At 41.9% G+C, this 16,143-nt stretch overlaps 1 protein-coding gene across 2 annotated transcripts in view; it reads right to left on the reverse strand.

Annotated features, from left to right (window-relative positions):
• LOC127009846 (uncharacterized) overlaps positions 1-16,143 on the reverse strand; it is a 148,249-nt gene that overhangs the window by 38,784 nt on the left and 93,322 nt on the right. For both annotated transcript variants that reach the window (XM_050883213.1, XM_050883214.1), the window contains one exon: positions 5,729-5,768. In XM_050883213.1, coding sequence (XP_050739170.1) covers positions 5,729-5,768 — 40 coding nt within the window. The remainder of the gene's footprint in view (positions 1-5,728; positions 5,769-16,143) is intronic.

The following is a 16,143-nucleotide window of genomic DNA, read 5'->3' on the forward strand; positions in this document are numbered from 1 at the left end:
CTTCGCCAGGATTGGGTCAACTGCTAATCGGAAGGGTTGGCTTGTTAAGTCGCCTTTGCGCGCCACTTGCTGTCTGCAGCCCGGAAGTGAGTGTTTAATCCTTCACCATAGACTTCACAACTAGTTGACGGGAAATCTCTTCAGTCTTGGCGCGCTGGCTTCGCGTAAGGGGCCGATTGTTATGGCGACTTTCACTGCGACAACTCAAACACACTCTGCGTTCTTACTCCGAATTTAAGTGGAAACAGGACGAAATCTTCAAGTTTTAGTGCATACAAGCAGGCAGGAGTGTCTCTAGAGTGATTTGGTCGAGGATTCAAGGTAACTTATATAAAATAGCACCATGCGTGCACTTTGAAAACGTTGTGTAAAAAATGGCAAATTTGCGTAACTTTAGGTTGAAATCTTTACGTAAAATGAATGATAACTGTAGGATAGTGAAGTCCACAGTTTTACGTATTAGGAAACAAGAAATGTACGTTTAGTTAGTGCCTACATGGCAACTCAGCTCAGTTCCCGCGTCGCCTAACTCGCCTTAGGCACGCAGTCAGCTGGGCACTTCCCCTCTGTAAAGGATTATCGCTGTCCTGCCTCTGTTTACTCTCCAAGTAAAGGACCTACAGTTATTCATCGTCTCTGTACCCTTCCCCACAACTGCAAGGATCCAGAGGACGATACAAGAAGACACAGAAGGCAGTGGATCGAGTGGAAGTGACGGAGGAGACACAAGATATGAGGACGCCGCGACCCGTGGAGTAAACTGTGGAGGAGCCGTACTACGCCATCAGTGCAGTGACTCAGTGTTGTGTGCAGTGCAGTGGTGTGTTCAGTGCAGTGTGGTAGTGAGGGGGCTGTTCACTACGTCCTACGGGGTCGAGTATGTGTGCATGGGGAAGGCCAACTCTGACCCGACTGAGCACTCTTTCGGCAAGCGCCGCACCATGTGTAGCGCCAACTACTGACGGCGTGCAGAACTTCATGGTGAGCAACAGGTTGGCCCAGCGCCTGCATTTTCTGAAGCTCGTCGGGTTCTTCCCCGGGGACGTGCAGGCCGACCTGGACCGGGCCAAGGCAGAGGAGAAGGAGGACGACGAGGTGATCTTGGCCCAGCTTGCCAGGGAGCTGGCCGACGACCAGCCGGACCCGCCGACGGACGAGTTGCTCCTCGCCGCGGTCGGCAACTCGCCGGCTACCTGGCCAGGAAGGTCAGGCCAACTCCTCTGTGGCCGAGTGCTGCAAGCAGGAGCTTGCCCAGCAGGAGGAGATGAAGATTACCGTGGAGCTCGAGAGGCGACCCGCCCTCTGTGATGTTCGACGCCCTGGTCGAGCTGGTCGACAGGGAGAGCTGGAGACGGGCAGGCGGTCCTGGGCGGCCATCTCTCCCAATGGCCCAGCTGGCGTCCTTCGGGATGTCGCTGTGGGACTCCCTGATGTGCTGGGAGGACAAGAAGGAGCGCAGGTTGAGGTTCCTCTACCTTGCCATGCGCCACATGGACGGGTTCAGGCACCTCCTGGAGTTCCTGGCGGCCTCAGACCCGACCTTGCATGGGTACAGGTGCCAGGAGGGCACAACCTGGCCAACACCATCCTGCCGCACATCAGCAGGTCCCTCTTCAACTGTTTCGGTGCTAATTTCTCCAAGGACGTGACCTCAGAAGCGAGGAAGAACCAGGCCTTGAAGCAGCCGACCGGCAGGAAGAGGAGCAGTATCGAGGAGGGCAGGAAGAGACGGCGAGGAACAGGGACGTGTACAAGTCCAGGAAACTGACCGGGGCCCACAAGTCATAGGCCAAAAGGCTAAAGTGATTGTTCAGGGACGAGGGCCAGATAGCCGGCAAGGCGTGCTGCGGCAATAGTGACATCGAATTCAACCAAAATAAGTTGTGATTGTATATAGAAAATGAATATTTTGCTTTTGTTGAGTAAAATTAAGATGTTTCTGCATGCTTTCCTCAAGTATTAAGTTTCTAATGTGAAAATTAAGTGATTTATTAGATGTTAAAACTTACGTAAAAATTGCACTAAATAAAAAAAAAAATAAGTAGCTATTTCGGGCAAAAACTTATAAGATATGCTAAATATTGCTATTGGTTCTGAAAATATAAGTGATTATCTCTGCATTTGGTGATGTTTGTGCATCTAGCGTAAAATCTGAGGATTTTATAGCCTTTTTAAATTTTGTTATACTTATATAAAAAACAATTAATCGGGATTTTATTAGGGAACGACTTTGAATTTTTTGATACCGCTGCTCATGGAGACTAATATATGCCTAAGGGAGGTGCCTGTTTTAGTTTCAGGTCGCTAGCTGCTTTGGTTTTGAAAATATTTAAATTTTAAGTTTTTGAAAATCGGCCCCCTGCGAATCGGCCCCGCGCCCCGTTTCCCGTCAAGAGATTGTGAAGTCTATGCCTTCACCATTCTGTTGGGCTGTTGTATGCCCACGGTGGGATTTGTTGGTGCTGCCAAGGCACTTTTTCAGCCCTTGTGCTGCCCTTATCACCCAATCACTCGTTTGAGTATTGGGTGGGCTTCTACGCCCCTTAGTACCCTTTTTGCAGGGAGTTTTTTTTTTTTTTTGTTTTGTTTTTTGTTTCCTTTTGTTTTGGTTCTTCGTTTGTTTTGAATACCTATTGAAGGCTTTTTTTTAACACTTCCCTTATCCTTATTACACTCTCATTCTTTTTTAGTTAACTCTCAAAGTATTTATAGAACAATTCTGGTTCATCCTTACATCTACAATTTAAAAATCCACCATACAGTGAGACCACGAAAAGTGAACTGCGATATGGCAAGGGACTACTGTACTACAAATAGGTAAATTCAAACGGGTAAATACACACACACACACACACACACACACACACACACACACACACATAAGCGAATGGTCACGCAAATGGGAAATGACATTCAATACAAAGAAGTGTATACTGTGATGGAGTTTGGTAAGAGCAGTAGATGAATATCGGGGAACTACTCTCTGAGTAATGAAAGAATCATGAAAAAAAACAGGAAAAAGATCTGGGAGTGATCATAAGACAAGTTATCCTTTGGAAAGTATATAAACTGGATAACTGGGGAAAAATACAATCTTCTTAGAAACATAAAAGCAGCATTTACATATCGAGATGAAGAAATGGTGAAGAAACTAATAACATCGATGATACGTCCAAGACTAGAATATGCAGCATTAGTGTGGTCACCTAGATTGAAGAAAGAAATTAGAAAGTTGGAAAGAATACAAAGAGCAGCGACTAAACTACCGGAAACTCTGAGAGAACATATATTATGAAGAAAGACTGGAGAAATTGGGACTAATAACACTGGAAAGAAGAAGAGAGAGAGGGGACCTAAAAGCATTATACAGGATACAAGGGGGATTTGAGAAATTGGACAGGGAAAACTTAGTGGTATGTGACAAGAGGGAATAGTAAGAAATTGAAGAAGAGCGACTGTAGGAGAGACGTCAAGAAGTACAGTTTTCCATACAGAAGCATAACAACATGGAATGGACTTGACGAGGAGACTGTGTGTGCAAAAACGATTCATGAATTTAAAGCCAAACTGGATAATAAGCGTTATGGAGACGGGACAGCACGAGCCTAGTACGGCTCTTTTCCTGTATTTCACAACTAGGTAAATACAACTAGGTTCGGTGTTGGCGCCAATAATGTTTGCTGTTTATATAAATGACATGGTGGACGGAGTGACCAGTCATGTGAGTTTGTTTCCAGATGATGCAAAGCTATTGAGACGAGTGAAGATGTGAAGGACTGTGAGGCATTGCAGAGGGACCTGGATAAAATATGGGAGTGGAGTGGTACATGGCAGATGGAGTTCAACCTTGGGAAATGTAAAAAAAATAGAGTTTGGTAGGAGCGGTAGAAGATGCGACTACGATTATAAGATGGGAAGTGAGATAATATGCAGAGGAGTGGAAGAAAAAGATTTGGGAGTGACAATCTCAGAGAACATGTCACCGGACAAACACATCAACAGGATAACGTGACAAACTATGAATTTGCTGAGGAACATAAGGATGGCATTTGTGTATTTGTATGCAGCAGTGGTCTGGTCTCCTCACGAAAAGAAAAACATAAGAAAGCTGGAAAGAGTGCAGAGAGTGGCAACTAAGATGGTGCCGGAACTTAGAGATCGGACTTATGAAGAAAGACTCAAGAGCCATGTTTACATTACACACAATTTACATTACACCAGGAACACAATACTCGGGTAAATGGAGAAGTACCTGTAGTCTGGTGTGAGGTACTTAGAGCCACTACTAGCCATAGCTGGGCATGATAACAGAAAACCTTATTCCCGATAACCGATAACTGATAATGAAAAACCTTAACGGCAATAAACGATATTCGTTAACTAGAGACACAAATATAGGCGATAACCGATAACCAATACCCGATATAAATCCACAATTCCGATACTAGCTAGCAATAAGTCCGATAGGGGAAAATTATACTATATTGATATTTCAGATAGAACAACATTGATGAATTCAAATTTTAATCATCTGTATTTTAGGAAACTTACAAAACCTTAAAACCACACGTTGACACGTACATATGGACGTTAATACTAGAAATGCCTGAACCGGTGTTGTGTTATTTGGCGTCCCCACCGTCAAAAGTTGTTTACAAACACTGGTCTCTCGTGAACGGTGCATGCTCAGACCAGTAAGCGTAGACCTGTACAGTCTCACAAAGCTTTTAAACCGTAATTAAGAGTTGCTAGAAGGCTGAATCAGACATATAGTACCACTACCACCATCCTCGCTGTTTCTAGAACGACACTCTGTACGAGTTGTATTTATATGTACAGAGTGTACGTCGTTCTAGAAACAGCGAGGATAGTGGTACTGTATGTTTGATTCAGTTTTCCAGCAACTCTTAATGTGTTAAAAAAGGATTGTGAGACTGTACAGGTCTACACTTAATGGTCTGAGCATGCACAGTTCACGAGAGACCAGTGTTTGTAAACAAAAGCGCCAGCTTTTGACGATGGGACACCAAATAACACAACACTGGGTGCCTTCAGTATCATGGTATGGTCACAAACGAATATGGAATATCAAATTTGAGGCAGTGAATAATCATTTTTGGGGCAAAGTTAAATGATTTTTCTCTATGATATATTGATTTTTGAGTAGCATAAAAAAAATAACCTGGTGTTTTAATTTTCATGATCTAAGTATGAAATCTCATCACCAAAGATATTTCATACCCCGAAGTTTTTTCATACAACACCGGGCCATGCATGCGCAGTAAGGAGACAACATTTTTTTTCTGAGAGGCGGAAAAAAAGTAGCGATTATCACTAGTTTGGTTACAAAAGTAACGAAGATACCGATATATATTTAAATAAGTAGCGGATGGTCGATAATCCAATTTTGTTATCAGCGATAAAGTATCGCGATAACGCCCAGCTATGCTACTAGCATGGTTACAGAATGAAAGGAGGAGTACTTTGGCTGGTCATACACATGCTCAAGAGGACCCGTGCATATAATCTTTATCTTGACAATATCCACAGGCCACCCGGCATACATTTAAAGCTGTGGATGTTGAGGTTTGACTGTAAAGTGCAGTGTGCCCTTGAAGAACTGGCAAATAAACAATACAAACAAAAGTACTGTTGAATACTGCAAAGTTTGAGATACAAGAGAGCTAGTGCAATAATAACAAAAGATGCTAAGTTTTTATGCACTTACTTTGCCAAAGTTGGTTCCTTTGATGCCACTGGTGCCACTGCTAGAATGAGAAAAACATATAATTTGGAACTATTTCACTATTATATAAAATAGCCAATAAAATTACATAATATATATGAAATAGGAAACCTGTTTAATTTGCTATTTTTCATAATCTCTGAATCATTGCCAAGATACAAATGTCATGTTATGTTATTTCAACTTGAAAAATGATACTGAACATTAAGTGTTACCCATTTTCCAAAGCAAAAGTTAACACGCTGACTGCGGATTTCCTACAAGAAGACATCACCAAGCTACAGGAATGGAACAAAAAGTGGCTGCTACAATTCAATGAAGAAAAATGTAAAGTCCTGCACCTTGGGAGGGGATATCCAGGATACCAATACCACAAAGGAAACACTCCACTATCCATCACAGAGGCAGAGAAAGACATGGGACTATATGTTATCAGGCTACCAGTGAAAGCCAAATACGTGCCAATCGCAGCGGACAAGTTAAGAAACTCTGAACCTCAATATAAATTTAGAGAACAATGTAGGGGATACACTAAAAGAAAAGGGAATTCCAAAGAAAAGAAATAACACATGAAATACTATTTATTAAAAAGACAAACTGATCAAACCAGTTAAACTCTACCAAGAGGAAATCAACATTCAGTTAAAATATCCAAAAAGTCTAAAAGGAAGAAATTATACATGTACTGGCTGTGACAAAGTGCAAAAGAAAATGGTAAGAAACAAAACTACCGGTAAGTAAACAAATTTACAGAAAGTGGAAAACAAAAATTAAGTGGGAAGAAAGAAGAATCCAAGGCAGCGGAAAGGCATTTGGATTATTGAATCACTCAGATTATTGAGAGGGAGCCCTGAAGACGAGAAATATGTAAATCTCTCTCTCTCTCTCTCTCTCTCTCTCTCTCTCTCTCTCTCTCTCTCTCTCTCTCTCTCTCTCTCAAATAAAAAAACAACCCTCAGCCACGTCCCTCCACCCCGCCCGTGTAAATAGACGCCGTGCATCGCGACAAACCCGTAACCATGATCCCGCAAGTACCTCCACCTCTATTACCAAGCCTCTAGATGACTTAAAAATCTTTAGTTTCAATGCGCGTAGCCTAAGAAACAAATTTGATGAACTGAGATGTCTTCCTCTAACAGGAAATTTTGACATAACTGCTATAACCAAAACATTTATCGACCCCACAAACATTGATTTAAGTTACGAATACAACCTAGATGGCTACAGACTCTTCAACAAAGATCGTGTAAACTGTAGAGGTGGTAGCGTCACCCTTTTTGTCAAAAGCTATTTGCAACCCACTGACAAAACACCAAGAGACAGTAAAGTTGAACATTTGTGCGTGCGAGTAAGCATTGCAAAAGTCAATTTAAATATATCTGTCACCTACAGGCCTCCCAGGCAATCACTCGATGACAACCTTGAAATGTACAGTGTTTTAAGGCAGTCACTAATAACATCAACTCACTGATATTAGGAGACTTTAACCTCCCCCATATCGATGGGTGACACTGTCAGGTACAGAAGGCAAGTCACATAGAATGATCGAATTTCTAGAAGAAAATTATCAAATGATTTCTGAACCAACTCGACAAAATAACATACTCAACCTTGTTATAACGACCCAAGATAACCTAGTCAGTAATGTCACAGAAGGAGAACACCTCGGTTCTTGCGATTATAAATTAGTGCGCGTCAACATTAGAGCTCAAACATCAGTGACTGAAAATAAAGTAAAGGTGCCCAATTTCAAAAGAGCTAACTTCATAGAAATCCGACAAAAACTAACAGAAATACAACTATCAGATGACAGCAATGTAGAGGAAGCCTGGCTAAGCTTTAAAAATCACTTACTCAGCAGAACACATTTGTCCCCTTGTGCGAGAAGCGAATCAACACTAATAAAAGCCCACCGTGGTTTAATAGCGAAATTAAACACTCAGTCAAGGAGAGAAAATTGTTTTACAGGTTAAAGAAAGAACAAAGCACGCCCGAAAACATTAGACTTCATAATGATGCCAGGCGACGAGTAAAAAGATTAGTTTGTCAGGTAAAGCGTAGATATGAAGAAAATATTGCAGCCAACTGTAAAAATAATCCGAAATCTTTCTTCAGTTACATAAACAACAGAAAGGTGATCAGAAGTGGAACTGGACCCTTAACAAACAGTGACAGTGCATTAGTGACTGACAGCCAACACATTGTAAACCTCTTAAACAATTACTTTCCCTCAATGTTTAATACTAACAGTCTTCCTTTCGCTACCAACAACACCAGTACTAATGTAAATCTCGAGCATGCATTGCCTAATTTTGAAATAACAACCGATGAAGTCCTTAAAGCTCTCCATTCACTTAAAACAAATAAAAGTCCCGGACCCGATAAAGTATATCCTATACTGCTTAAAGAAACAGAGCGAAATACTCTCCTCCCTCACAACCGTATTCAATATGTCCTTGCGACAAGGCATCGTCCCTTCGGATTGGAAAAAGGCTAACGTGACACCAATTTTTAAGAAAGGAGACAAAAATATACCAGGTAACTACCGACCCATTAGTCTAATTTCAATTGTAGGTAAGCTACTTGAGAGCATAATTAGAGACAAAATTGTGAGTTACCTCGAAAGCCACTCATTAATTGGGGATTCACAACATGGCTTCCGTAACAAAAGATCCTGCCTATCAAATCTATTGACCTTTTATAACGACCTCTTCTCAGTTTATGACGTAACCAAATCATTGGACGTAGTCTATCTTGATTTCCAGAAAGCGTTTGATAAAGTCCCACATCATAAATTACTTTATAAATTAAAGCAAATAGGTATTGACGGTCAAGTAAACCAATGGATCGCGAATTGGTTGAGCAACAGACAACAAAGAGTGGTGATTGACGGATTTAACTCAGAGTGGGCGCCAGTCACTAGTGGCATACCTTAGGGCTTGGTTCTTGGCCCAGCGCTCTTCATTATTTACATCAACGATGTGGATGTTGGACTCAATAATCACATTAGTAAATTTGGAGACGACACAAAGATTGGTAACTCGGTTCTCAATGACGAAGACAGGCAAAGCCTCCAAGAGGATTTGCACAAAATTTCAGCTTGGTCGGATAGATGGGAGATGCCCTTTAATGTAGACAAGTGCCAGGTCCTTCAAGCTGGAACAAGAAATAAGAAGTTCAATTACGAAATGCACGGCATTAAACTCATAAGCGTTCAATGCGTTAAGGACCTGGGGGTCAAAATCGTGTCTAACCTCAAATTCTCACATTAATGCATTGATGCAGCAATTAAAGCAAACAGAATGTTGGGCTTCATTAAAAAAAAAAATTTATTCAAGAATAAAGATGTAATATTTCCGCTCTACAATAGTTTAGTCAGACCCTACTTGGAATATGCGGTACAGTTTTGGTCTCCTTACCATGCAAAGGACATTGCTAAATTAGAAGGTGTTCAGCGTCGGGCAACAACAATGATCCCTTCCTTGCGCAACAAATCCTACGAAGAAAGGCTTTCCACTCTTTACATGTTCTCTCTTGAGAAACGTCACCTCCGAGGAAAACTAATCGAATGTTTTAAAATACTTAATGGTTTCACGAATGTAGACAGAACAAAATTGTTTATGATCGATGACACTTTGTGAACGAGGAATAATGGCATAAAACTCAAATGTAGACAAGTAAATTCAGACTGCACAAATTTTTCTTCACCAACGTTAGAAAAGAGAATGGAATAAGCTCCCACCGTCAGTGGTCCAGTGTAACACGATTGACTCCTTTAAAAACAAGCTCGACCATCACTTCCTTGAACTTAATATTAACTATAGTAGAAAAGCAACGTTTTGGAGCCATCTGATTAGTGTAGATTCACTTAGGTTTAAGGACAGACCACTTAGTCTAACCATGGGGTCTGTGTGGTCTGATTTTCTATGTAAATCTCTCTCTCTGTTTCACTGTCTGTCTGTCTTTGTTTGTTTGTCTGTCAGTCTCCTTGCCTCCTTCGGTCTCATTTTCTCTCAGTCAGTCTCCCTCCCTCTCTCTCTCTCTCTAAATATATGGGATGTCAATCTATATGAATTTTAGAACAACCTATTTTCTCCTCTGAAACAGGTATATATACATAATAATACATTAAAACTCTTCATTATGAGCGTAGCACATGAGGCGGTGAGTGGAACAACTTCTTGGCCCGTATTACAAGTTGAATTTCAGAAGTTTCGGGTCCATACAGATTACACTTTGCCAGGTGGACATAATGTTTATTCTTGCCTGAATAATCCAGCCAGAAAGTCATTGTGGCTTAGCACTGCCTCCACCAGGACCTGAATCTTGGAAACCATCAGGCTCAGTTACTTCACTGGTGTTAATGTTTATTTTTCTTTGCATTCATGTTAAGACATGTACCTATTGTCAGCTCCATGTGGGGGAAGTCCCAGAATGCTAGTAATAACCCCTCAGGCACCACAGGCCACCATGCGCTGAGTTGCTGGCCAATTACACAGCTCAGTGCAAACCGTCAAGCTCTTGGCAGCCAATGAGAGTGTTTGAGACAGAAATTCAGCCAGTGAGTGTGAGTTCCTGTGCTTGCCCTCATAGTGGAGACCACGCATCTGCTACTTCTCTGGATTTTCAGTGTGTTTTGCAGTTTATTGTGATTTATTGAACAATGAGTTCTGATACAGACCCAGATCAGACCTTCCTGCACCTGTGCACACCAGTAAGCATGTCAGGGAGCCAGACACTTAGAAGGTTAATGTGGCAACACTTATGATGCCACCAGGGTAAGGAGTAAACAAATTCAACAGCGTTTTTCTCCATTTTTCACGTTTAGTGCTCAAGAGATTATTCCACTCAGTGCATCAAATACAATGCTTATTTTTTTTCTAATGTTTACAAATATTTTCTATTAGAACATACCTATTTGTTATCCCAGTGTAATAATGCTAGTTTTAGTTTGTGTCATTGGGAATCAGAGGATGTAAGTACAGGGAGGCGGGGGCTGGGTGGTCAGCATGGGGGCGTGGTGAGCACATGGAACTAGGTTCAAGTCCCATCAAAATGCACTGATTTTTCAAGCCATCGCCAAGTGGCGGATGATTACCCACATGCTGCCCAGATCTTCAATCAACCCTAACTTCAGCAACTTTGGTCAAGAGGAGCACCAGGGGGCAGCATGGGCCAAGCAAATCATATATCACAGCAGCCACTATAAATAAAATTGCCTGTGCCACAAATAGGCTGGGGCCATTCAAGAGGCCCCTCAAGAGAGTCTACTGGTGCTAGAGGCAGCACCTTAAAAAATAATTAAATAAAAATAAATAAAAAATGCAAATATTTTTTTGTATCATGTTTCATGACTTGTGCTGTCCCCCAGTGCTGTCAATTCGATCCTCACCCCCTCCCCATAGCCAGTCAGTGCCCCCCCCACATCTTTATCTGGGTGAGTGCTTCCCCCTTCCCCACACTCCTCACCTTGTGGGCCTCCATGACCACCCATATCACTATCACTCCATCCCGTCTCTTCCCATTCCCCACTCTGGTCCCTTTCCCCGCCCCTCAGCTGGTGGCCAGGAGGCCAGTGCATCTAAATGGCACACTCGGTGCGCAATACCATCTCCATTTACTGTGGGGAGCTATACGAGGATAGGAACCATCATGCATTTAAGGTAAAGGAGCAGAGCCGCCAAACCATCATGGTGGACACTCACCTTTTGAGTCCACCAAGCTACAATCTACTAAAGCAATAACCTGCCCTGTAAGGGTTAATAAAATGATGAGGAAGTCAAGGGGAAGCAAAGTGTATCTGATGAGTTTTGTTAAGATCAGTTAGATTAACCCCTTCGGGACGCAAAAAATAATTGCCAGTGATGGCCAGAACGCAAAAAAAAAGCCGATTTTCATGTGCGTATTTAAAAAAAATTCACTTAACAAAAGTTTTAGAGTTTTTCAAGTGCTTTCTGAGAGTATATTCAGAATTTCAGTTACTTCCATACTTCGCGTAGAAATCAAGGAAAACAAAAAAGAAATGACCTTTTTTTTTTCGTCTGGCAAAAAATAACTGAACAAAAGTTGTAGATATGAGCAAATCAAACACAGAAATGTATAGTAATTTGAAAAAAAAAGAAGAAAAAATGCAACTTCAGGAGGTCTAGAACTCAGAGATTGGAGCGAATTTCTGGCGGTCACATGTACATGCGCTCGGCTTCCTTTGTCACAAGGCAGACAACAGGAGAGGAAGTTTACAGAAGACACAGGTCATGTCAGGTGTGTTGGTGGGAATGAGGAGAAGGGAGGGGGGCATACCAGGGAGAAGGGTCACTGGAAAATTCCAGGCCGCCCGCCCCTCAGCCACTCCTTGTTTCCCAGCCGGCCACGTGACTCAAGGGCTCGCCTAACATCACCACTAGTGTTTAATGTTTTTTTTTTCTCTCTCTTCCTAACAACACGACGTGGACGAGCGCCAGTGGAAGTGGATGGCTGGGGAGAGGGTGGGGTCTCGCTTCCACCCTCCATCATGGTACAGGTGTGTGACTGTGGCTAGGCGTATTTTTGTATGTCTACTGCGTGGGGGTTGCCAGAGAGTGTTTATCTGAGTAGGGAAGCGGTCAAGGACACTGAGAAAGCGAGGGAAATTTAAAGAAAATGGGCCGTCAGCAGGCAGGACGGGCGTCCCTAAGGGGTTAATATCATGGGGCTTAAGGGGAGCCAAGCTCCACCATTAAGAGGTTACGTAGGGATTGGTTAGGTATATATTTAATTCTTATTGATAAATATCTTGCTTGCTTTGCCATAGCAGTTTTCAATCTTACTCTTTGTCTTGTGACTTTTACGCCAACTGGCTACTACAGTCCGTCCGCAAAATGTATGTGAATGCTCTTTCCCTGGAAGAAAGTTCTGTTCTCCCTCAGTTTCTTCTTTCCCGTTTAATAAACAAAAATATCACAAGGCATGTGTAAATCTACATTTGAGTGAAGGAAATATACAGTAGCAGCAAACAAACAAAAAGATCTGATGGTGGATAACGACCTGTTTTAACCCATTCGTGGTTACCTATGTTACAATGTGTGTACTCCCCCTGGTCACGAAAAATGGAAAACAAAATTTTTGGCCTAATGAACCCTGAAATATCTCCACATAAAGAAAATAACATGGACATTTCCTCCTTACCTTTTTTTAAATGCCCCGCCGGCATTTAACTGGCACCTGTGGCGCAGCTCTGCCAGACGTAATCTCACCACTGAGATATCATTTTCAACTCTTCCTCTAAGAATTGTTTTCTTTTGCACAACACTACATTCTTATGATATTGTATCACTATAAGAACACAACTGGTCTCAAAATAGTAATTATGAACGGGAAACATAAAAAGGAAATGTGGCATAACAATTGTTTCCTTTTGTACAACACTACATTCTTATGATATTGTATCACTATGAGAACATAACTAGTCTCAAAATAGTAATTCCGAACAGGAAACAAAAAGGAAATGTGGCATAACACGTGACCTACAGGATCGGCGGGAAGGCGTCTGTCTGGCTGGAGTGAGACCACGGGCGGGTGGGGGGAGTCACTCTTGGGCGAGACGCATTGCTTTCATCTTCGCTTGATGAACTCCGACGTCTTGCCATCTTCGTTCTGCCACCACGTGGTGGATATAAACAACTAGAGGTGGAAGGAGGTGGAGAAGATAGTTGAGTAGGTGATGGTCCAGAGCATATGTTTGAGGAGTAGTCAGCTGCTGCTGTGTCTTCTGGATAATATTCAGATCCACTTGCTGATTGGCTTTCTTCACTTTCTTGAAAAACATAATCTTCATCTTTATCACTATCATCTATTGTAGATTCACTGTCAGTATCACCCTCCTCTTCATTGAAATGAAGCTGAATTTCCTCATCAGTGATAGCGCCGAGGAGACATGTACATGCCATACTGTATAAACATGCTCTGAACCAATAAAACTGCTGCGCATGAAGTCATCACTTGAGAAAAGATGCCTGACACTTTAATAAACGTAATTATAAACCGCTAGAGGCATTTCATTCATGAGGAAAAAAATAATAATAAAACGTCATATGACGTGGTTGACCAGAGGGAGTAACAACATTAACACGTAAGCTGACGTGGTTGACCACAAACGGCTTAATACAAAAATTTGGAGAATTCACTTGTTGCCACTGCTCCCGCTACCCGCTGGTTGGTTGCTGCGTTATGACGTCACGCCGGGGGGCAGGGTCAAGGCTACCCCACTCGCATTTGTACTTACCATTATTTTTCCACCTTCCTCAAGAATATATATTGGGTGTTGCATACATCTGATTTATTGTTTCATATGCCTTTCTATACTGTATATTAATAGTGTGGGTACCATGATTCAATTTTAAAAATTATTGAGTGAATACAATAATGGTTGTATACACAGTTATACCATCAGCAATATTATTGCACTGTATGGTAAATAATGGAATTATTATTTCATGAATAGACAATACATATCTATATTTATAAACTACTGCTCTGTTGTTTCCCACCAAACAATTATGCTACACTGCAGTGTCATCAATAAAGCCAGGACACAGCCTATTATACAAGCTGATAAAGTTAATGGACCAATGCACTCAGACTTCTTAAGCTAATTAGTACTTACCAATACTGGGCGACGTGAATCAAACTGCAGACGATCAGTGTTATCTCCTGGCAACGTTGAGTTTGGAGTGAAGAACTTAAATTTATTATGAGTATTATAGTGCAAGTATGCCTACACTGTGATGTTTACTTAACAATATTCAATCAGAATTGACATAGTTAAGCATAAGGAAATAACAAAAAATATAATACATATTTTTATAAAAATACTGAGTTAGTTTTATGCTATATGAAAATATATTCTTGAGGAAGGCGAAAAAATAATGGTAAATACGAATGAGTGGTGCAGCCTTGACCCTGCCCCCGGGCATGACATCATGACGCAGCAACCAACCAGTGGGCAGCGGGAGCAGCGGCAACAAGTGAATTTTCCAAATATTTGTATTAATCTGCCATCAGATCTTTTTGGGTGTTACTGCTATTGTAAAATAGTAAGTATAATAACAAAATTGCAATAGACTAAAGTGTCACTATGGTGTAGTGTATTATGACTAACATGTGGAGCCAAAGTCTCGGCTGGACACACACACTTAAACACATATTGATCAGTTATGGCAGCGGCAGGGTGAGGAATACTTTATTTCATCACCTCATTGTGATGAAACAAATGCACTTAGGAACCTAGCTGTTTCTACATCATACAAAATTGGAATTCAAGTAAATGACACATTTCATATTTGTACTGCTTCAGTGGGTTGCATTTAATTTCAAGTGGAAGACACCTCAGTTTGAGTAAAAATGGCTGCCAGCATGCACCCATCCTGTAAGGGCTTAACAAATGCCAGAACAATAAAGGGCTGAACAACGGCAATTTTTTAATTATTGTGCTAGAAATCTAGGAAAGTGTCGGCATACAATGAACAAAATTATAAGATTTGCTTTATGATGATTTTTTTCATTTATTCCCAAAAGACCCCCTTAACCCCTGCACTGCAGGTGTCACATATACATGACATCAACCCAATGCTATGTAGGCTGCAGGTGTCACATATAGATGTTCTGCCCATCGTGGGCGTAGTTTGAATTAGCCGCACAGAATTCTGGGACATGACCCTGAGTCACACACGAAATACTACCAGTCTCTGTGTCTTGGCCCCCATAGTGGTGGCTACACATGCAGTTTTGGATTCTCTTGCGTATGATTCATTAGCCGAGGAGTGGCGGCCTTTGACTTTGTCCCCTTATAAGAGACCACTTAATAAAAGTGCTACCGAGTGAGAGCTAGACTTGTCTGTATCTGGCCCTGGTAGTGATGCCACTGGAGAAGACAGTGATGGCAGCTGTTTTGAGCTGGTGCCTCACGATACAACGGGCCATATTGACCCCGATGTAGTGCAAACTTCCTCCGGTGCATACAAGAAGAAATAGACTTAAGGCACTCATGTTAGTCATATATCAGCAGTGCTTTGAAACAAACATGGTATATAAGAGTAATTATAAGTACCCAGAGGGAGAGAAGAGTGGATGAAGGAAGGGAGGGAAGAGACAGAGGGACACGAGCGAGGGATGGAGGAGAGAGAAGGAATGGAGGGAGGGAAAGGAGGGAAGAAGGGGCAGAGGAGGAGAAGAATGGAAGGTAGACAAGAGACTTGAGGTAGAGAAACAAGTGCAGATAGATAGAGGGGCAGGGAAGCTAATCCCAGCCCTGAACACTGAGGCAGCCATCGGAACACAGCGCACTCTCACCGTGAAAGTTACACCTCTTCCTCACATTGCCACAGATACATCTCTCAGCCTAGAGAGTTTGTGTTTCTTGC

The sequence above is a fragment of the Eriocheir sinensis genome, chromosome 42 (genome assembly GCF_024679095.1).
Source record: "Eriocheir sinensis breed Jianghai 21 chromosome 42, ASM2467909v1, whole genome shotgun sequence".
NCBI classification, from domain to species: Eukaryota; Metazoa; Arthropoda; class Malacostraca; order Decapoda; family Varunidae; genus Eriocheir; species Eriocheir sinensis.